Source organism: Sorex araneus, chromosome 4 (genome assembly GCF_027595985.1).
Source record: "Sorex araneus isolate mSorAra2 chromosome 4, mSorAra2.pri, whole genome shotgun sequence".
Taxonomy (NCBI): Eukaryota; Metazoa; Chordata; class Mammalia; order Eulipotyphla; family Soricidae; genus Sorex; species Sorex araneus.
This window is the reverse complement of record NC_073305.1, coordinates 205045959-205068578: the sequence shown is the minus strand read 5'-3', so window position 1 is coordinate 205068578 and position 22620 is coordinate 205045959. Positions and strand designations below refer to the sequence as shown.

The following is a 22620-nucleotide window of genomic DNA, read 5'->3' as shown; positions in this document are numbered from 1 at the left end:
GGCTTCTGATTTTCTGGTCTGGTGGAGGGTTGGGTGGGAACTTTGGGCATTTTTCTCCTCCCTCTTGCTCTTCCAAAGACCCCACTACCTGATCTCTAACCCAGAATTAATACATCTTTGAAGAGGCAGAACTCAACCCAAGAGGGAATTGGCAAACCGTTCTCTGATAGGGTTCATTACCCTGAAGTTGGTTTTCAGTTACATATTTTCCCTCTCTGGTTCCCTCAACTCCTGGTCTTTTCCTCAGAACTCTGATGCCTTTGGCGTTTCCCTCCTCTTGTCCTTCTTGCTCAGGTACTTTCACTCCTTTTCCAGAAGGCAGACATCTTACCTCCAGTTAATCCATCCTTTGCCCTCCCTTTCATTCCTCCATCTAGCCAAACTGGTTTGAGTCAGCCACACCCCTTTCCAAGCTCCTGGGGTTCTTCAGGTGGTGGCAGGCTACCCAACCCCACCCCTGGGTTTGGCTTGGAGCCCTGAGTCTGCTCCATCTCCACCCAAGCCAAATCAAACCTGAGGCAGGAGCCGAAACTCACAGTCCCTCAAGGCTATCGGCAGGTAAGAGCACCTGTTCATTTTTTTTTTTTTTTTTACTTTTTCTTTGAGCTCAACTTCCTTGAAAGTACTACCTTTGTACCTTTGTTCTTCCTCTGGTGACTATGTTTGCCTCTTCTAAGTTCTTTCCTGTGTTCTGAAGCTTCTTTCCTCTGCTTATCTGCCCCACCCCCCTTTTTAACCCTTTCTAGCCTTTGTTGTATTTAGAGAACTGCAGGATGGTTTGGGGGTTTTTGTGTAGTATATATGGGAATGATTGGAAATGAGGGTAGAATGGAGATTGGATGAGGTGAGCTAGAACTCAGGACATGAGGAACGTTTAAGGCATCATTATGCAGGTTTCTGTGGGTAATGAGATCATTCAGACTGTGTTAATGAGTTGTGTGGTCTGGATTAAACTGGAGAGGATGTGCAGAGAGCACAGTAAAGAAGACCTCGATTCAGGTAAGGAAGACCTTTCTGAGTTGATTTCTTCAGTTTTAAAGAAGAAACAAATGGGTATCTCTTCCTTTTACCCCATCCCCAGAACTATATTTTCATATGAAATGACTACTTCGGGAAGGGTTATAGGGTGCTAGTCTTCAATCCTCCTTTAATATTTAGGGACAGTGTAGGAAACTTTAGGGCCCTTGGCAGTATAGTTTTTAAAAATCACTCATTTACATAGATTCCTAGCAGCTTTGGAAATTGTGTTTCTCCTATTTTTTTTCCAATCTGCATTTTATAATTTGCTTTTCCCCCACTTAGTAGATAATACTCTATTCATACTGTCTCTTACTTAAAGGCTCAAAATCTTAGGCTGAGGGAAAAGGATTCTAGCTTCACACTCTTGATCTCTGAGTCACTTGGTAAATTCTCCAGTAAGGCAGCATTCCTGAAGAATTGGGCTAGGCATGGTCAGAGAAAGGGGTGGAGTCTGAGCAAGGTAGGTCAAGGGCTCAGTTGGGCTTACAGGTTCCTTGACTATATCGCCCACAGGTGATGGAGGACGAGGAGAAGGCAGTGGAGAGCTTGGTGTGCAAAACGGAAGCTTCTCATTCTCCATCCCCCATCCGCTGCTGCTGGCTCCGCCTCCGCTACTTGGCAGTTACTAGCATTATCTGTGGCTGCTCTTGCCTGGGAGTTGTGGCCCTTGTTTTTGCCATCAAGGTGAGGAATATAATTCCTATGGGAGCAGGAGGTGGGATGGGTACAGTAAGGTAGTGGTTTTGCACTATCTGTATTATCTATAGGTAATTGATCAGCTTCTAAGTACCTGGCAGACCTTATCTCTGACCTTGTGCCAGAAATAATAAGATTCCTGCTGTAAGAGCATCCAATAGAAGCATTAGCTTTCTGGGAGCCAGGGAGAAGTATGTGTGTATAGTGAAGTAGGTGACAGGAGAGGAACTTTAAAAGATGAGTGAGAGGAAAGAGGGGGAAAAACATGAGTAAATTCTACGTCAAGGCAGCAGTGTATGGAAGCCTGGTCAGTTCAGCATACTGGTGAGTTAGTGAGAAGTGGAGATCAAGAGCCAGGGCCAAAGCTCAGGAGTAGAGCACTTGCCATGTATGTGTGAGGCCCTGGGTTTGGTCCTGGGCACTGCAAAGAAAAAGAAAAATCAGAGGGCCCAAATGTGTATGAGTGTCAAAGGTGCGCTTTATCTTGGAAATACTGGGGAGTCATTGAAGGGTTTTTGCAGAGAGTGACCTCATCAGATTTGTGTTTCAGTAAGACCCACTCTAAAGGCCTCCATGGAAGATGAATTGGAAGGGACAAGACTGAAGGCAACAAGCAGTGATTAGAGCAATCTCTAGGAATCTGGAAGAAGCTGTAGGGTTTTGAGACGGTGCCATCGTATTAAAATAGAAAACTATGTGTGTACCTTTTAAAAAGTCACATAATCTAACAAACATCATGCTGGAATTTTCTCAGTTCTAAATGTATTTTAACACTCAGAAATTATACCTATGCTGAGAATTTCTGGGTTTCAGGTGTGCAGATTTTTAAAAAGAATGTTTAACGATGAGAAAGATAAGACCTGTTAGGCTAGTGAGAATGGCATGTTTGTTGACTGGGCAGGAGTAAAGTACTTCAAGTTGTCTTATTTCTTGCCAGGAATTCCAAATTTTGAATGAATCGGGATGAGTCGATCAGGAGAGGAAATGAAAAGATTGAAGTGGTTTCCCTGGGGCTGGGTGTGTAGCTTGGTAGAATGTATCCTTCATACGAATGAGCCTCTGGGTTTGACCTCTGCACCAAAAACAAAACAACAAACCTTTTCCCCTAAGATTCCTTGTGAACTGAGGCCATTCTGGAAGGCGGCAGGGCATAGCAGGTAACATATTTGACAGCTGTGTCATGAACAGTAGATGAAGTGTTAGTCGAGGATATGAGTATAAAGTTTTGAGGATGGAGGAGTGGAGTGGGGCAGTGGGCACTTGGGGACAGAAGCAGGGGGAAAACCTAACCAAACACCTGCCCCCACAGGCGGAAGAGCGGCATAAGGCAGGCCGATCCGAGGAGGCAGAGCACTGGGGGGCCCGGGCCCGGAGGTTCATCCTGGCCAGCTTTGTCGTCTGGCTTACAGTCCTCATTCTGGGCCCCCTGCTGCTGTGGCTGCTCTCCTACGCCATCGCCCAGGCCGAGTGACCCTGGGTAGCCTCTGCTGAGAGTCAGCTAGACCTGGATCCTGCGGTGTGGAATTGCTAGGGTCCACTACCAGCAGTGGTCTTTCTTGGCTGGAAGGATGGTGCCTCTCAAGGGGCTTTGGAAGAGAACTTCTAGCCCTTTCTCTGAGGAGGCGGAGCTGAGACTGATGAGGGGGAAGTCAGCTTGCTCTCTTCTTTCAGTGCCCTCCACCCCAATGCCCCCCAACCCTACCCCATCCTATGGATCTCTATTCAAAGGTGGGGTTGAAGACCAGGCCTACTTTTATTAGAATCTGTTTTGTAATAAAGACCTTTTTTAGTGGTGAAATCCTGTCTAATTGTTCTTCCCCTGCTTTCCCTGGGCCCTTAACGAGAGCCAGACTTTAATATATGTCCAGTGTAGAAATCTGCTTTACCCTGGGAGCGCCAAGAGAACAAAAATCTTTTGTTTCTGTACTTTTATTATACTGGGAGTTTTCCTTTGAAAAGCTTCCAGCTTCTCCCTCACTCAACAAAGAGCCTGAAGACATAGAGGAAGGGTAATAATGACAGCTATTTACTGAGTTACTATATTCAAGGCTGTGTTCTAAATACTTTCTATTTTTCAGCATACCACTGTTCTTGTTTTATAGTTGAGACATCAGGCACAGATTACCCAAAATCATCATAGTGACATAACTCAGACTGAACCCAGATATTTTGGTTCCAGAGTTGAGAGGACTGGAAAGATTGGATTACAGCAATAGACCGCTGTATATCAATCACAGGGTTATGTGATAACATACGTATACTTGGGAGAAGGGGATGTTGACTGCACTTCTTGGTGCTCAGGATCACTCCCAGCAGTGCTTGGAGGATCATGCACTGCCGGTGATTGAACCAGGTTTGGCTGCATGCAAGGCAAGTGCCTTAACCCCTGTATACTCTCTTCCCCCTTTTTTTGGGGGGGTGTCAGGGGTGATGTATTTTGGGTCACACACAACTGTGCTCAAGGCTTACTCCTGGCTCTGCTCAGGGATCACTCCTGGCAAGTTCGGGGGACCATATATAGTGCCAGGAATAGAAGCCTAGTTGCATGCAGGGCAGCACCTTACCTGCTGTACTATCTCGACAGCTGTCATGATAATGTTTTTGAAGTTGAAGCACATCACATAAGGAAAATAATCCAAAATAAGTAAACAGCAGAACAAGGTTTTTGTTTGTTTTTTAATTTATTTTTCTTTACGATGAGGCTGTGGCATACCTGGTGGTGCTCAAGGCTTTCTCCTGGCTCTATTATTGAGGGGCTCATATGTGCCAGGAATCAAACCCGGGTCAGCTGTGTGCAAGGCAGGTGCTTTACCTGCTATACTATCTCTCCAGCCTACAGCTAAATAACGTAAAGCAAACATCTGTGAAAACCATTCAGTCCAGAAATTGAGTATTACCAATATTCAAAAGTTTCTTATGTAAATGGTCTCAATCACTATTCTCATTTCTCCTGTAGTTAACTACCCTTCTTACAAGTATTTTAGTCTGGCCAGCATTTGAACATTATATAAATAGAATCACGTATTTTCATTATGTTTTACTTCTTTTATTTACAATTGTGAGACTTATTGATATTTGGTATAGCTATAGTTTTTATTGCTGTCTTACAGATTTTATTTATATCCCATTATACAAGTATACTGCAATTTATCCATTTCTGTTATTGAATTCTTGGGTGTTTCGTTTGGGGATATTATAAAGAAGCATGCTACTGTGGTCATCCTGTACACATCTCTTCGAGTACATGTGCCTTGGGAATGGAATTATTACTTTGCAATTCAGAAACCTGCAGACCATGTAAAGCAATTAAAAATGTGCACACACTAAAGAGAGATTAAAGGGGAAGAAGAATGTGGTGGTTGTCTTAAGTGTTCCAAAAGGAAAAATGAAGAAGTTCTTTGTTGGTTCCAAAGGTAAGAGTTAATCATGGGTAAAGGCCATGTAGAGGGCAGTGGTTCTCCAATTTGGCTTCATAATGAACCAAGCAAAAAATTACTTACACTATAACTGGAAAGATGAGCTTCTGCACTGTTTGGAGGCCAGTCAAGAGACATGATGGCTGAGAAAGCTTTATTGGCAACAAGACCGCAAGGAGGAAGATGATGGATTCATGTCTTCACAGTAAAGAGGTTTGATAGGGAAGCACCTATTAGAACGGGTATGTTGTAGGCAGGGTGACCCTAGAGTGAACAATTAATTCTGTGGGGGACTGGTCCCTTGATATACACTGCAAACTTAAAGGCTTGGTTAGATGAAGGTAATTATCCTTTTTAGGCAATGAGGTTTTTTGTTTTTTTTGTATTTGAGGGAAAGCATACCTGGCTGTACTCAGGGCTTACTCCTGTTGGTACTAAAGGTTAAACTGAGTGCCAGGAATTGAACTGGGGCCCAGCCACCTGCAAGGCAAGCATCTTATCCACTGTACTACGTCTTTAGCCTCCTTTCTAGTTTGTTTGGTTCTTTTTCTTGGTTTGCTGGATGTGGCCCACAACCAAAAACAGTGCTCAGAGCTTGCTCCTGGTGGGGCTCTGGGAACAATATAAAGTGCCAGGGATTGTGCTCAGTTCAACTGTATGCAAGGCAAGGGCCATACCTACTGTACTATCTCTCTGTCCCATTTTCTAGATCCTTTCCTGGCACATTCTCTGCTGTCTGCATCACAACTTGCGATGTGGCTTGTATTTTCTCTGTCTCTCTCTCTGACACTCCTTATAGTTGTCTAATTAAAAAAAATTTTTTTCCTTTTTGGGTCACACCCGGCGATGCACAGGGGTTACTCCTGACTCTGCACTCAGGAATCACCCCTGGCGATGCTCAGGGGACCATATGGGATGCTGGGAATCAAACCTGAGTCGGCCGCGTGCAAGGCAAACGCCTTACTCGCTGTGCTATTGCTCCAGCCCCTAATTAAAACTATTTTTTAAAAATAAAATAAAACTGGGGCTGGAGTGATAGTACAGCGGGTAGGGCGTTTGCCTTGCACGCGGCCGACCCGGGTTCGATTCCCAGCATCCCATATGGTCCTCTGAGCACCGCCAGGGGTGATTCCTGAGTGCAGAGCCAGGAGTGACCCCTGTGCATCGCCGGGTGTGACCCAAAAAGCAAAAAAAAAAATAAAATAAAAATAAAAATAAAATAAAACTATTAAAGAGGGAAGGGGCTGTAGATAGTGCAGTGGGTAGAGTGCTTGCCTTCCACATGACCAACCTTGGTTTGATCCCCACATATCCCAGTGGTCCTCCAAACACTGCCAGGAATAATTCCTGAGTGAATAGCCAGGAGTAACCCCTAAGCATCGCTGGGTGCAGTCCAAACACATATATACACACACAAAGAAGAAGGAATGTGGGGATTGGAGATAATGTAGAGGTAAGGTCCTTGCTTTGAACGCAGCCAACTCTGATTCAACCTAGCATTGCATATGGTCCTCCAAGAACCACTCACTGGAGTCATCTACAACCACAACTTTGGGTGGATTTTAATGCCTGCCTTTTACCCCTGGGAATTCTGATTTAATTGTGTGGGGTGCTGGTAGGCATCAGGACAACAAATATTAAGAGCTTTTTGTATTTTTGGTCTGCACCCTGCTGCTCAGGGGGACCATATGTGGTACCTGGAATTTGAACTGTTGGCAGCATATAGGGCAAGTGCTTTACATCCTGTATTATCTCTGAGGATTTTTTTTCTACCTGTAGAGTTTCGGGCCACACCTGGCAGTGCTGGGGTGGGGATGGGATCAGGGCAGGACTATTTCCCCACACTGTGCTCCTGGCCAGTGTTCAGGGGACCATGAACCATGGATCAAATCTGATCTGCAATAAAGTGCTCAGTTTATTGAGCTCCTACCATAGTAGGTTTTTTTTCAGACTTTACAGGAAAAAGAAATGTTTAGTGAACAAGTCTTCATTAAACAAACTAGCTAAACAATTTACAATCTATAAATCTCACTGAAGTCTTAAATTACTGTCATCTTAGCAAGGAAAGGTTAAACCCGAATTTTAGAGTCACTTGGTGTACCACAGAGATTTGGAAAATAAGACACAACTTCAGAATCCTTTTAACTTGCTTTAAAACCCAGGGTGGTGGCTTCAGCTCTGTCAGGTGGAATTTTAATTCTGTCAGCTTGAAATCTAATTGCCTGAAATAACCTTCTTGATTAATTAAGTAAATTTTTTTTGTTTTGAGGTCTCATTAAAGTTTTTTTGTTTGGTGGCCACACCTGGTGGTGCTCTAGGGATATATACAGTTTGGGGAGAAAATGAGTGGGGAAGAACATAGATAAAACTGTAGCCTGTGCGCTTTCTTCAACCCAGGTAAAACCCAATCCCCCAACCTACACATTCCTTTTACATTTACATGGGGTCCTGTAACAAAATTTCGTCTTTCCCATTTATCCATTATCCTTTTTGCCCCCTTTCTTGGCTTTTGGGACACACCCAGTGATGCTCAGGGCTAACTCCTGGTTCTGCGCAGACATCACTCTTAGAGGCACTTGAGGTGTGTGGATCAAACCCGGGTTGGCCTTGTGCAAGACAAGTCCCTTAACTCCTGTGTTATCTCTGGCCCATTACCTTTCTTAAGACCCATCTATACTCTTGACAGACTTACAACTCCTCGTTTGGGCCTGAGAGTGGGTAGCACACATGCTTGCTTCACATGTGGCCTATTCTGGTTTAATCCTTGGTATCACCTAGTCCCTTGAGTGCCACTAGGAGTGATCCCTGAGTGCAGGGTCAGGAATAAGCCCTGAGCTCCACCAGGTGTGACCCCAAAGCTAAATAAAACTAGTTTCAAGTGTCAGTATTGGTTTAAAAAAAAGGGGGGGGGGTACAACAGGTAAGGCACTTGCCTTGCATGTAGCAGTTTCAGGTTCAACCCCCAACGTCCCTATGCACTGCTCGGAGTAACCCTGAGCATCACTGGGTGTGGCGCAAATGCCGAAGAAGTGGGGAGGATGGCTGACTCAGGGAATGGATGTTTTCTCTGGTAAAACAGCTTTATCAGATGCCTTAAAAGTTTCTGTAAATAAGGTCAGGGATGTAGTACAAGGATAGGACACTTGCCTTGCATATAGCTTACCCGGGTTTGATCCTCAGCACATGTGGGTTCCCCCAAGCTCTGCAAGGAGTGATTCCTGAGCACAGCTGGGAAACCTTCCCCACAAAAAAAGCTGTAAATAGGGTGGGGAGAGCACTTGCTTTTCATGCATGCAGCCAACTAGATTAAATCCCTAGTACTGCACATGGTCCCCCACATAGAGTGATCCCTGAAGTACCACCAAGCACCACCCAGTACCCAAAGCCTAATTCTTTTTTTTTTTAATGAATCACCATGAGATAGACTTACAAACTTTCGTGTTTGTTTCGGTCAGACAATGATCGAGTACCCATTGCTCCACCAGTGCCCATTCTCCACCACCAATGTCCCCAGTATCCCTCCCCCCATCCCCACCCTCACCCCCGCCTCTGTGGTGGGCAGATTTCCTTTTACTCTCTCTTTCCTTTAGGGTTTTGTGGTCTGCAATGCAGGTATTCTGTGGCTATCAAGTTTGGTCCATAATCTACTTTCGGTACTCATCTCCCATCCCGAGTGGTCCCTTCTCTATCTGAGCTGCCTTTATCCCCAGCATGTGAGGCCGGTTTCAAAGTGGAGCAATCCTCCTGGTCCTTATCTCTACTATTCTTGGTAAATATTAGAGTATTCTTAGTCTCATTTTGTTACTTTATGTCTGTCCCTCTCTTTCTCACTCATTTCACTCAGCATGATACTCTCCTTGTTAATCCACTATATGCAAATTTCATGACTTCATCTTTTCTAACAGCTGCATAGTATTCCATTGTGTAGATGTACCAAAGTTTCTTTAGCCAGTTATCTGTTTTCAGGCACTTGGGAAAAAACCTAATTCTTTTTTTTTTTTTAAGTAAATAGATTTTATTTGGAGGTTTTTTAAGGTGTTGGAGGGGGAAAGAGTGAGAAAGAGAGTAACACACTCAAGAGAGAACACAGGCTTCTTCTCCAAGGGCAGAGAGAGTCCCTGCACACATCCTGGCACTAGACACAAAAGCATGAAAGTATACGTTTCAAGAGGGAAGATGCAGGCAACACATACTCAGGCACCACATGCTCAGGCACCACATGGGCTCGGCCACCTAGGCACAAGCAACACAGGGTCTCAAGCAGGATATGCGTGCCCTTCCTTCATTCAAGGTGGCCTTTATAGGGTTTCTCCAAACTGCCCCCATGTGGGGCTTCTTCCCAGGTAAAAGTCCGTTGCTAAGGAGGTTACCAGGGAAGTTGGGTGTGGTGATGGTCTTCTTCGGGCTGAATTAATCAGATTGAGGGAGCAGTCCAACGGAATTCGAGGAATTTCCTTCATGGGGAGGGGTCCAATCTCCTCAGGGTCCACTGCTCAAGGTCTTATCCATATCCACAAAGTGGATCAGCCTTGGAATTTTCCTCCCAGAACTTTTGCTGACCTGTTACATTGTCCAGAGCTTTTCCCTGTCTACCTGCCTACATCATATTACCCCTAGAGATCTCACCACCTTAAATTTCTTTAATTAATTAATGTTTTTAATTCTTTAGTGAGTCACCATGAGGGTACAGATACAGATTTACACATTTTCGAGCTCGTTTTTCCCTCATACAATGTTCGCGAACCCATCCCTCCACCAGTGCCCATTCTCCACCACCAATAAACCCAGTATTCACCACCTTAAATCTTTAAGGGGAAAATGGTCGGTGGTCCATTTTCTGAAGCTGCTCCATGTTGACAGAGGGGCGCAGACCCTGCCTACATAAGGGGTGAAACCTCATGCTACCTTATGGGCCCAGGCAACGATGTGGTTGGGTTCCTGAAGTTATCTGAAAGAAAATATCAGATCAGTTAGACTGAGGTATGTCACTTTGAAATTATTAGACCCTGGGGGGAGTAGAAGGTCCTTTCTGACCTAGTAAGGACAGAATAGTTTGCTGTCTTAGAAAACATAAGAGTTAGGGCCGGAGCGATAGCACAGCGGGTAGGGCGTTTGCCTTGCACAGGGCTGACCCGGGTTCGATCCCCGGCATCCCATAGGGTCCCCCAAGCACCGCCAGGAGTAATTCCTGAGTGCAAAGCCAGGAGTAACCCCTGAGCATCACTGGGTGTGACCCAAAAAGCAAAAAAAAAAAAAAAAAAGAAAAGAAAACATAAGAGTTAAAGCAACAGAAACCAAAGCAACGCAATGCCATACCCATTTCTATCATAAAAACAATCAAAGCCTAATTCTTAAGTGAACTGGATCTTGGTATGTAAGGTAAACCCTTGATCAAGTGATCAAGGCCAGTTTTTTATCAACCAAAAGCAAATACAAAAACACTTGCAGTCTAATCTCATGACTTTGCCTTCCTGAAGGTCACCAAAGATGAATTTCAGTGCAAAGGCAATCGCTGATACTTGACTGAGATGGCTTCTCAACTTTCTGTGATTCTTGGCCATCTACAAGAGGCTTGATGCTGGTAATTAAACCTAGGTTGCACCATGAACGCTACCGCTGTACCCGCTCCTTCCCTGTCCCCTATTTACAGGAACTTTTTTTTTAAGATGTTTGATAATCATCTCCCTTTTACTAGAGTGAATATCCTATTCCCTCCATCTATTCTTTCAAAAACTATCTTGAATTCAGATCTATAGAAAATGCTTTCAAGCTGTAAACACTCCCTTTCTCTTGCCCACCCCTCCCCTGGCCTCCGGCAAGACAACACCATTATCATTGAACCACATCTTTGGCTCTAATTTTTTTTTTTTGTTTTGTTTTTAAATAGGGCCCACAGGGACTTGAGCAGTAATAGTACAGCCCATAGGGCCACTTGCCTTGCACGTGGGTTTGATCCCCAGCTACATCTGAACCTGTGTGGTATTAAGAGAGGGCCAGGTGCCAGACAGAGCTCTCAGCTTTGCATTTGCTAGGCATGTCACTTACTAGATGGGCCATTTCCTTGGTTCTTGACATCGCAGTTAACTATCACCTAAGAGATATTGAAGGGGCCTCCTAACAGTTTCAAAACTGGAAACAATGTCAGGTCCACATCAAGTTCTAAACATCTTAGGGGATGCGATCTGCCCAAGACAAGTGCTTTGAACCTAATCACTAAAAGCCGAAATTAAATGGGGTGCCAGGAGGAGATTGCACAAGGAGCCTGAGTGGCTGCCCGAATCCCGCATCCTGGTTACCTAGAGGTCATGCTTCCAGTAATAACTTCCGGGTCCCAGCCCGGGCCTTCTACTCGAGACTTCGGACATCCCGCCCCAGATGCTGGAGACTGATTGGTCTATCTGGGGGCCCGCCCAGCCCTCGGGTTTCTATTGGGCTGCCAGTATCCAATCGGAAAGGTTCTTGAACCTTGGTCTGCTGGCGGCACCGGCTATTGGTAAACAAGGTGGAGGCGTGGTTTGAGACGACCGCGGGCGCCTTCCGGACCTGGACTAAGGGACGAGAAGCGAACGCTACGGTAGAGCTGGCTCCCGCCAACCCTGGCTTTTCTCTCCGCCCCTGAGGGTGAGCCTGCGCGAGACCCCGCGCCCCTCCCGGAGCCGACGGAGTGCGCCTGCGCAGCAACAGCCGCCCCCTCGAGTGACCCTGCCCTCTTCCTCCACACCTTCCCTTCCCTTCCCCCCGCCTCCCCTCCCAGCCCTGCCACCTATCCCATTCCCTAGACCCTTCTGCAGGGTCTCCCTAGCCCTAGTCCTTCCCCACCCCGTCCCCATCCCCTAGGACCCTGGCGCCCCAGCCGCAGGGGCTGCGACATCGCGAGCCACAATGTGCGTCCACGCAGAGCTTGTGGTCCTCCCTCCCCTCACAATCCTCCATTTCCTCCACACAGGCCAGCTCCTCTTTCAGAATGACGCTGGACGTGGGGCCGGAGGATGATCTGCCCGACTGGGCTGCTGCCAAGGAATTTTACCAGAAGTATGACCCTAAGGACGTCATTGGCAGGTGAGGCCACACGACCAGGGAGCCGCAGCTGCTGAGACGCCTCCTGGGCTTAGCAAGGATCTCTAATTCCCTTCAGGGACTCAGTCCTCGCCAGGATTACAGTTACACCGAAAGGATCAGTAGCTATCAAATGTGTAGGATCAAGTGGTTAGTGGATGAATTTATGGTGACTAGATTCCTATTATTCAGTCCCTTTTTTTTTTTTTAAACTACGTTCAGAAACATAGTTGAAGCACCTGTACACCATATTCAAAGTGAAACACAGGGTAGAAAATATGCCAGTGCCCTGAAGCTACTCCCAAGTGACATAAGAGCACTGAAAAAAACTTTGGACACTGTTAGAAAACTGGGATGGGAGTGTTTCAAGTTTGGTCCATGGCACTGCATGGTTCTTTTAGCATCAAATCTGCCCATACCTCCAGCTAGCCCTGATGCCCCTCTGTACTGCTTACAGAGATAGCGATGATACGGGGTCGGGTAGCTTAATTTAGAATGAAGACTCTTGGGTGCAGAAGTAGTCAGTGGCTCCTTGACTGTGAAGTCCTGGTTTGTCCCTGGTACTGCACACATGCACATTCTTACAGGGAAAATGCTGTGAAACACCAGGGAAGATAATGCTCACTTAATAGAGGATACCCAGAAATGTGGTGGTCCATTTACTTTGGACCTGAAAGCAGGTCTTCTTCGCCAGATGACTTTAGGGAGATTTTGAAACCCCTAAAATTGTGAAAGTATATTAGAAGATTCTGTTATTAAAAGATGAGTAACAATTGAGAACATAGCTCAGTGGGTTGGAGAGAATGCCTTGTTTGCTCGGGAGTTTGATCCTTGGCACCCCGTGGCATCCCTGAATGCTGCTGCTAGTTGACCTTAGCACTCCCACAGAGCACCACGTTGCTGAGTGCAAGCATCTCTTAGTCTGGCAGTGCAGGGCTGGCTCTCAGCTGGAATGCTTCCTGGCCCCCTCAAGTAAGAGTGATGATTAGACCAGGAGCTTCACACTCAAATGTCCTTAGTGGTTGGGCAAGAAAAAAAATCTGCGAGTGGCTAAGAGGAAGACAGTATGGTGTGATCTGTGAATACCTTTGTAGAGAGTGTTGCACGACATGTCTGTGGGCTTGGCTGGCTAGAGGGTCAACAGTAGTCTGTGTCACTTGGTTGGATTGGAGGTGTGAGTAATGACCATTCCGAGCAGAGGGAGTTATTGGAGGACGTTGAGGCCAGGCAAGTACAGGCATAAGGGTGTGTGAGGGCAAAGAGTGGAATCCAAGGGGTCTTTTATATTTTTCCCCTATTTTTTATTTTTTATTTTTATTTTTTATTTTTATTTTTTTTTTGCTTTTTGGGTCACACCTGGCGATGCACAGGGGTTACTCCTGGCTCTGCACTCAGGAATTACCCCTGGCGGTGCTCAGGGGACCATATGGGATGCTGGGATTCGAACCCGGGTTGGCCGCGTGCAAGGCAAACGCCCTACCCGCTGTGCTATCACTCCAGCCCCTCCCCTATTTTTTAAAAAAAATTTTATTAATGAATCACTGTGAGGTACAGTTATAAACTTATGAACTTTCATGTTTGCACTTCAGTCATACAGTGATCGTTTACCCATCTCTCCACCAGTGCCCATTCTCCTCCACCAATGTTCCCAGTATCCCTCCCACCACCCCCACTCCATCCCCCACCACCCCACCCTGCCTCTGCAGCAGGGCATTTCCTTTGGTTCTCTCTCCTCAGAGGGTCTTTTAGACCCTTACAAAATGTGGTCTGAGGCCAGATCCTGGGGATATGGATATCTTAGCTTAGGCACTCATGGAGTAACACAAAACCAGACAAGGAAATCTTTATCTGGGACGTTCTTTATGACAGCGAGCAGGGGTACCTCGAGGCCTTCCATCATTCTGTCCAGAGCAGGTGAAGTCCAAGTTGAGACTTTGCCAGGAGATTGTTTGGAGGTTAATTAGTGGCAGATCTGGCTCATGAAGACAGGTCTTACTAAAGTTCAATGTCGGTCTCCATTCATTGACCAGAAATATTGTAAGGGAGCTCTGGGCTTGGGACTGGGTGAGTGTGAGTACTGCCTCGAGGTGCAGGGCCAGTGGCTGGGACCCTGTGTGCAAATGACTGGCTTTGGTCACCGTGGGAGGCTGGGTGGGACTGGAGTTGGTGATACAAATCACACTGGCACCCAGTTGCTCACTGGGGTTACCGTGGGCCGGGGTGAGCACTCGAGTCCGTCGCCCAGTTTTCCAGATGGTCCTTCTGCGTCTGACGGAGCGGGTGTGAGGAGCGAGAGGCGGCGGCCCTGACTCTGCTCCCCGGCTCTGACAGAGGAGTGAGCTCCGTGGTTCGCCGCTGCGTCCATCGAGCCACCGGCCAGGAATTTGCCGTGAAGATCATGGAAGTGACCGCTGAGCGACTGAGTCCTGAGCAGCTGGAGGAGGTGCGGGAAGCCACTCGGCGAGAGACACATATCCTTCGCCAGGTCGCCGGCCACCCCCACATCAGTGAGGCTACATTCCCCACTCCCGTTAGCTGACAGTCATCTCCTGCTGTCTCTCCCCAGAGTCCATTTCCCCCATTGCTCTCATGCTTCTGTCCCCTTCCTCCTGGCTCTGCTCCGCCCCAGAGCGTGGCCGGCCTTTGGGTCCCCGCAGCCTCCTTCGGTTCTCCACCCCTCCCAGTAACAGCCCACGGCTGCCTCCGGGTGGAACGCCCCTTTCATAGGCACCCACTCCTTTCCATCTCCTCTCTGCCTCTCTGCCTCTTTCCCCAGTCACTCTCATCGATTCCTACGAGTCTTCTAGCTTCATGTTCCTGGTGTTTGACCTGTGAGTATCTCCCTTCCCCCTTCTCAGACGCCACCGCCGCCTCCTCACTTCCCAGTGCGGAGAAAGTGGGCCCGCCCACCCATTCCTCTCCTGGCTGGCGCCAGGCCTGCGGGCCTGTAGCTCTGGCTCCTTTCCCTAAATGCCCAGTTTGAGGCAAGTTCTCCCAGCGTAGTATTTGTGAGTCATAGCCAAGGACCTGAATACCTCAGTCCTCTGGGTTTGTTCGGTTAGCAGAGAAGAGTAACCCAGATTCTCAGTCATTAGTCGAATGACGGGTGCTTTGGAAACAAATTGCAAAGGTACTCAAAAGAGAACGATTTGAATACAAACTACTTAAGAGAGGCCCCTTGGGGTAGGGGGAAGTGGTCTTAAATACAGAAATGACTCCACAGGAGCCTGTGAGTTAGCTTACAGGTGGTAGAGCACATGCCTGGCATGTGCTAGGCCCTAAGTTTTCTCCAGCCAGGTACCAGCCCCGCTAGACACGGGCCCGGTGGCACCTGATCACATACAGGCGGGTGTGCCCTTTAAAGAAAGGGAAGGGTTGGAGCGATAGTATGGCACTTGCCTTGCGAGTGGCTGACCCTGGTTTGCTCCCCAGCACCCCATATGGTTCCCCAAGCACGGCCAGGAGTGGTCCCTAAGTGCAGAGCCAGGAGTAAGCCCTGAGCACCACCAGGTATGGCCCCTCAAATGAATAATAAATAAAAGGTCAGAGAATTAGTCCAGAAGGCGAGGTGCTTGCCTTGCATACAGCTGATTCAGGTTTAATTCCTGATATCCTAAGGGCTTACCAGGAGTGATTCCTGAGCACAAGCCAGGAGTAAAGTCCTGTACACTTCCAGCTTAAAAACCAACAAGAGAAAGGGAGGTGACTGGAATCATAGAAACTAACAGTGGGAGTATATGGTGCTGGTGTCATGTCATACAGGAGCTAACAGGGGAAGTGTATGGCCATGGTGTATCCTCAAGGAGTGATCCCTAAGTGCAGAGCCAGGAGTTCAAATCCCAGTGTCCCATATACACCACGCACAGTCCTGGTAGACCAGCTCTCTGCTATCCTAAAAACCTCAAGTGTTTCCCAGCCATTCTGCCCCCAACTCTGTGTAAGCACCACAGAAAGGAATGTGATCCCCAGCTGGAGCTGCCGCTAAAAAGATGTGCGTGCACCATAGCCTGGAGGGGGCAAGCGCATATGTGACCACAACCTCAGGGAGCATGTGTGCAAGCACCACAAATAAAGAAGTACAAACCTCGGTGAGCACTTGTGGCGAGCACTTGTGTGACCCCCAGTGAGCATCCCAGCAGGCGTGTATATAGCCTGTCCAGGACAAGGACAGCATGGGGGAGGGGAGTGAAAATAAACTGAGGAGAGATGGTTCAAAGAGTTATATATGCCTTGCGTGCATGAGGTCCTGAATTCTATCCCTGGCACCTCATGGCCCCCTCTGCAATGCTGGAGGCCCTTTTTACCAGGGAGATTGAAAAAATAATTTAAGAACAATTGAGGCCAGAGAGATAGCACGGAGATTAAGGTGCTTGCCTTGCAGCCAATCTCGGTTTGATTCCTGGCACTGTGTATGGTTCCTCTAGCATCACCAGAGGTGACCCCTGGGTACAGCCAGGAATCCTAAGCACTACTGAGTATGCCCCTCCCCCCAAGCAAAAATTATAATTGAAAAAAAAAAATCATGTAAGTCAAAGCAGTAGCAGTAAGTATCTTTACACGCCACCATTTTACTTTATAGAAGTTACTCTCCCCTGGCGGTACCTATCCGGTTTGGTTTGGTTCTGTAGGGGACAGTCCTGGCAGAAGTTGGCTCTCACTGCCCAGGAGCCACTAGCGCTATTCTTTAATCTGTTTTAGGGGACTCAGGGGTGACTCATCATGCAGCCAGAGTGGGCTGGTGATCAAGTCCTTCAGTACTGTGCTGCTTTGGGCCCAGAATTGCTGGGGACCTTCAGGGCCATTCCTGGCTGCACCCACTGGGGCAGGGGCGGCAGCTGTAGCCCATTAGCTATATTTCCTTGGTCCTCTAATCTTTTAAATTTTTGAATTAAATGTCTTTCATTTGGGACATTGTTTTGGGCCACACCTGGTAGCACTCAGGGGACTGTGTGTGGTGGTCAGAACAGAACCTGAGTTGACCACTTGCAAAGCAAGTGCTTTGCTTCCTGTACTATTTCTATGGTACCTGTAACCTTTTTTTTTTTTTTACTTTTTTTTTTTTTTTTTTGCTTTTTGGGTCACACCCGGCGATGCACAGGGGTCACTCCTGGCTCATGCACTCAGGAATCACCCCTGGCGGTGCTCAGGGGACCATATGGGATGCTGGGATTTGAACCCGGGTCGGCCGCGTGCAAGGCAAACGCCCTACCCGCTGTGCTATCACTCCAGCCCCTTTTTTTACTTTTTAAGTACAAAATAGGGAGGTGGTTCAGGAGATGGAGCAGCATATGAGGCGCATGCCTGAAACCCAGCTCTGATTTCTGGTACCCGGGGCACTGCCGAGTCTCCCTGCAGTCTCCCGAGTACTGCCAGACTAGCCTGGGTGGCCCCTATTACCACAGGACCTGAGCAGAACATGTCCTTAGCCCTTGCATTTGAGCCTCTGGCTCAGGTGGCTGTTACCTAGCATGGCTCCCAGGACCCCTGAGCACTGCTTTGGAGGCCCTACAATAAAAGGAGCATTGAAAACAAAATTCTGTTGAATTTTTTTTGCCGCTCTGTAGAATTTGTCCTGTGACCTAAATATATTCTCTACAAAGGCTTTTATGAGAGGCCAAGGCTTGCATGTATGTGGAGACTCATAAGTGGGTTTGATCCTTGCCACCCCACAACGTTGGTGCTATTCTCAGATAGCAAGTTATTCTCCTGTTAAGTATTATGAAGGCATTTGCTCTTGACAGCACAGCTCAGCTGCCGGCCGGCCGGCCGCAAGCATCCGGCACATGCTTGAAATTCTCAGTCTTGAGAACCCTTCATCTGTCTAGAGCAGTATCCCAGAGTGCGGGCATACTGGAACAGTTTGGGGGTGCAGAGCACAGAGCCAGGAGCAATTCCTGAGCACACAGCCAGTGTGGCATAAGAGCCAAAAACATTAAAAAGGTAGATTTCTAGGATGGTGCCGAGTAAACTATTTTTGTTCGGTTTTCTGAAAGTGGGTGGTAGGCCAGGTAATCTTGGAGCCTCTGGTCTAGAGGAATTTCTCTTTACTGGCCTCATCCTTGGGATTTTCTATGAGCACTGGCTTATTTTCTCAGCCTTGGTGTGGTGTGCACCTACCTCCCAACTCCTGTCCCTTAGGATGCGGAAGGGAGAGCTCTTTGACTATCTCACGGAGAAGGTGGCCCTCTCAGAAAAGGAAACCAGGTAATGCTCGGGCTTGAGCTCGGGGTCAGGGGTCGGGGTGGGCGGGAGAAGCAGAGGAGACTCCGCCCTCTGCAGGTCCATCATGAGGTCTCTGCTGGAAGCCGTGAGCTTTCTCCATGCCAACAACATCGTGCACCGAGACCTGAAGCCCGAGAATATCCTCCTAGATGACAATCTGCAGATCCGCCTTTCAGACTTTGGGTTCTCCTGCCACTTGGAACCTGGCGAGAAGCTTCGAGGTGAGAGGTTCTATGCCCGAGGCTTGAGGTTGCCTGTCTGAGTCCCAGGTTCCAAGGAAAGGGAGAAGTTAGAAGGCACTTGGAGGTACTCTCTGGTGCTTCCTGACTGGGGAGGACGCAACAGACAAGTGAGCAGCTAGTGGATAAGCCTGCGAGGGTGTGTACCGAGGCTGCCAGGGAAAGAGTTCAGCTGGAAGACAGTGGTCACGTGGTGGAGGGGATGGAGGGGGCTCTAGAACTGGGCCTTGGAAGGCCAGACTTGTCCCAGGAATAGAGGGGTTGGTGGAGCTGCCTTTGTAGGGTGCTCGCCTGGTGTGTGGCTGATCCCTGGTACCTCTCAGGGTCCCTGAGCCCCCACCAGGACAGCGTCAGTAGTAACCTGAGTGCCGCCTGGCCCAAAGATCCCCTGAAAGAAAAAGAAAAATGTGTTGGAGTAAATGCTGATAGTGCAAATGAGAGATTGAAGTTCCAGGTATGGGAGTGATCATGTTGCTGGGACTTAAGCAGTCTGTCCAGAGCTCGTGCTCCTTGTCTGGTGACACAGATTCTTGGGTTTCTGCTTTCACCTTTCCCTGCCTTTGTGACCCCCACTGTCCCTCCTTCCCTCTCCTGGCTCTCCTGTCTCACCTGTCGCCTGTCTCCATTTAGGATTTGGGGGCCACACTGGGGTATGCTCAGGGTCTCCTCCAGGCTCTATGCTCAGGCATCAGTATACCAAATTCTTTAGAGCTGTAATTTAGGAAAGATAGTTCAGGAGGTAAAGCCTTGCATCTGGTTGCTTTGGTCTATCCTAGTTTGATCCCTGGCACCATATATGGTACCCTGACACTGTTAGATGTGGTCCCAGCCCGCCCCCAAATAAGTAAATCATTGTAAAGCTTTAAAGATTGAGGTCATGCTGTAGTTTGGGTGGGGTTTTGGTTCCTATATATTCCTTTAAAACAGAACTTACTGTGTGAGTTGCTTGCTTTGTGGTAAATTAATTGTTCAGGCACATCTAACATCTGCACAGAATGGATGTTCCGGAAACACATGACAGAGGAATGAATTTTCCAAGTGGGTCATTTTTTTTTTAGGTCCTTTTTGGGCCACACCAGCAAATGGTGCTCAGGACTTACTCCCGGATTTGCACTGAGGGATCGCTCCTGATGGGGCTAAGGGGACCGTATGGGTACTGAAGATGAAACCCAGATTGGTCGCACACAAGACATGCTCCCTATCCACTGTACTATTTTAGGCCTTTTAAGACCTCATTTGTGCCATGGCAGTTTGGGAATTGTTGGGATGAAAAGAGCTGATATCAGAACTAATGGAAACTAAGAGGCTTAAAATCAAGTCCTGGGAGGACTGGAGAGATGGCAAAGCAGGTAGGCCCTTGCACATGGCCAAACTGGGTTTGATGCCGGCATCCCATATGGTCCCTTCACCCCCATCCCAGGCATGCCAGGAGTAATTCCTGAGTGCATAGTTAGAAGCCCCCAGCATTGCCAGGTGTGCCTCCCCTCCCCTCCACCCCACTGCATCCACCCATGGGAAAAAGAAAAATCAAGTCGTGGAGAACCCTGTGCTTAGTCTAGACTTGCTCCTGAGGCCCTGATGGGGAAAAACCAGTACAATGTTTTAACAATGGTTGTGTCCAGTATGTGCTTAAAGAACTCTCACAGGTGTGTTAGAGTTACAGCATGTAACGCACTTGCCTTGCATGTGGCCAACCCAAGTTTAATCCCTGGTGTCACATATGGTCCCCTGAGCACTGCCAGGAGTGATCCCTCAGTGCACATCCAGGAGTGATCCCTGAGCCCAGAGCAAGGAGTAAGCCCTGAGCATAGCTGGTGTGGCCAAAACAAACCTTTAAGAAAGAAAAATGCTGGGCTAAAGCAATAGTACAGTGGGTAGGGCATTTGCCTTGCACCTGGCCAACCCAGGTTCAACTCCCAGCATCGCATATGGTCCCCTGAGCACTGCCTGGACTAATTCCTGAGTGCATGAGCCAGGAGTGACCCCTGTGCATCACCGGGTGTGAACCAGAAAGCAAAAAAAAAAAGAAAAATGCCTGTATCCCACTTGTATTTCTGTATTTGGTGGTTCTGCTAATCAGAGTAGACTGTAGGAAGAGACTTGACAGAAAGACTGGAACTCAGAGAAGATTCAAGTGTGACCTCTCATATGCCTTAGGTGTGTAAAAATATAACAAGTGATGCAATGGGTGGGCAGACAGGTCAGACTTCAGCTGGAACAGAGGCACTTTATGTGTGCATTTAAAGAAGGTACAATTCTAGGGGGGCACCCAAGTAATTTTATTTTGGGCCGCACAGTGCTCAGGGTTTTTCCTGGCTCTACACTCATTCCTGGCAGTGCATGGGGACCACATCAAACCCAGATTGGTCATATCCAAGGCAAGTGCATCGCACTACTGCTCCAGCCAACCCACTAATTTTTTTTTTTTTTTTTTTAATGAAAGGAGGTGTTCAGTATTCCATAACTGAGGTGGAACCTTGAAGTCAACCCAAAAAATCAGATTTTTCCCAGGAAGGCCACTGGGAGTGTTGGTGGGAGCTTAGCAGGCATAGGGTCTCCTATACCGAGACTCCACCCCTGACCTTGCCAGGTCGGTCCACACTGGGTTCTGGCTCTGAAGGGCTATGGAGGAGGGTAAGGCGGCAGCAGCAGGGGGCTGCAGGTCTGGGCCCCAGAGACATCTCAGCAATCTTCGCCTTCTTTTCCAGAGTTGTGTGGGACACCAGGATATCTAGCACCAGAGATCCTGAAATGCTCCATGGATGAAACCCACCCTGGCTACAGCAGGGAGGTTGATCTGTGAGTTTCTGCTCTCCCTCTTCCTTCTCCCTCATGTATTATCTTTCGGTTTGTTGCTTATCATTGAGTCATGTCTAACTCAGGCCTCATTCCCAGCTGGGCCTGTGGGGTGATTTTGTTCACACTCCTGGCTGGCTCGCCACCGTTCTGGCACCGGCGCCAGATCCTCATGCTGCGCATGATCATGGAGGGCCAGTACCAGTTCACTTCGCCCGAGTGGGACGACCGTTCAAATACCGTCAAGGACCTGGTAAGCTGGGGCCAAGAGAAGGGGAGGTGGGAAGCCTGAGAGCCGCCCCTCACACTCTGGGGTGTCTGCTAGATCTCGAGGCTGTTGCAAGTGGATCCTGAGAAGCGCCTGACAGCTGAGCAAGCTTTACAGCATCCCTTCTTTGAGCGCTGTGAAGGCAGCCAGCCCTGGATGCTTACCCCCCGCCAGCGGTTCCGGGTAAGCCGGAGGGTGTCAGGGTCCAGGACAATGCCTCTGTCCTCTGATGATCTTCGCTGGTGGATGGCCTAATGGCACTTACACTGCCCCTTCCCAGGTGGCAGTTTGGACGATACTGGCGGCTGGACGAGTGGCCTTAAGCACCCACCGTGTTCGGCCCCTGACCAAGAGCGCACTGTTGAGGGATCCTTACGCGCTGCGGCCCGTACGGCGCCTCATCGACAGCTGTGCCTTCCGACTCTACGGGCACTGGGTGAAGAAGGGCGAGCAGCAGAATCGGGCGGCCCTCTTCCAGCACCTGCCCCCTCGGCCTTTCCCCATCAGGGGTCCTGAAGAGGAGGAAGGCTCGGCTTCTGTCAGCGATGAGGCGATGCTGGAGCAAGGCTAGCACCACAGTGCTGGGGAAGCCCGCAAAGCTTCTCGACATTCCAGTCCCTCCGGGCTCTCTAAGCCACGCTGCCTGCCATGGCAGCCCGTGTGATCCAAGCCCAGCCCTGCACACCTGTCGCCACTGGCCAGGGCTTTGCCATCAGAGCCAAGGGATGAGGGAGTCACTCAGGTAGCCCCACCTGGCCTAGAGAGTTCTGCCTGTGCCACCGCCAATGCAATAAAAGCTGCTCTGCCAGGAAAGCCAGTGCCCTATGTCTGGTGTCCGGCTTCCACCGGGAAGCCCGGCAGGTGTTCAGCAGGGGGACAGGGATGTGGCCACTCAGGCCCAGACTTT

At 48.5% G+C, this 22620-nt stretch overlaps 2 protein-coding genes across 5 annotated transcripts; both read left to right on the top strand.

Annotated features, from left to right (window-relative positions):
* The first annotated feature begins 34 nt into the window (after positions 1-34).
* Positions 35-4934, top strand: TMEM265 (transmembrane protein 265). Of its 2 annotated transcripts, XM_004615883.2 has the most exons (3): positions 35-558; positions 1534-1704; positions 3026-4934. In XM_004615883.2, exons 2-3 carry the CDS (start codon positions 1537-1539, stop codon positions 3185-3187), a joined length of 330 nt encoding a protein of 109 aa, XP_004615940.1. In that variant the 5' UTR covers positions 35-558; positions 1534-1536; the 3' UTR covers positions 3188-4934. The 2 variants fall into 2 exon arrangements, with proteins under 2 accessions (XP_004615940.1, XP_054993228.1); XM_055137253.1 differs by lacking the exon at positions 35-558 and having other exon boundaries at positions 571-1704.
* Positions 4935-11620: 6686 nt separating this feature from the next.
* On the top strand, positions 11621-22604 carry PHKG2 (phosphorylase kinase catalytic subunit gamma 2). 3 transcript variants are annotated; one of them, XM_004615955.2, is made up of 10 exons: positions 11621-11753; positions 12079-12191; positions 14520-14695; positions 14965-15019; positions 18327-18392; positions 18468-18631; positions 21358-21448; positions 21545-21698; positions 21771-21896; positions 21994-22604. In XM_004615955.2, exons 2-10 carry the CDS (start codon positions 12097-12099, stop codon positions 22282-22284), a joined length of 1218 nt encoding a protein of 405 aa, XP_004616012.1. In that variant the 5' UTR covers positions 11621-11753; positions 12079-12096; the 3' UTR covers positions 22285-22604. The 3 variants fall into 3 exon arrangements, with proteins under 3 accessions (XP_004616012.1, XP_054991791.1, XP_054991792.1); XM_055135817.1 differs by having other exon boundaries at positions 11736-11753; positions 14434-14695; XM_055135816.1 differs by lacking the exon at positions 18327-18392.
* Positions 22605-22620: the final 16 nt, after the last annotated feature.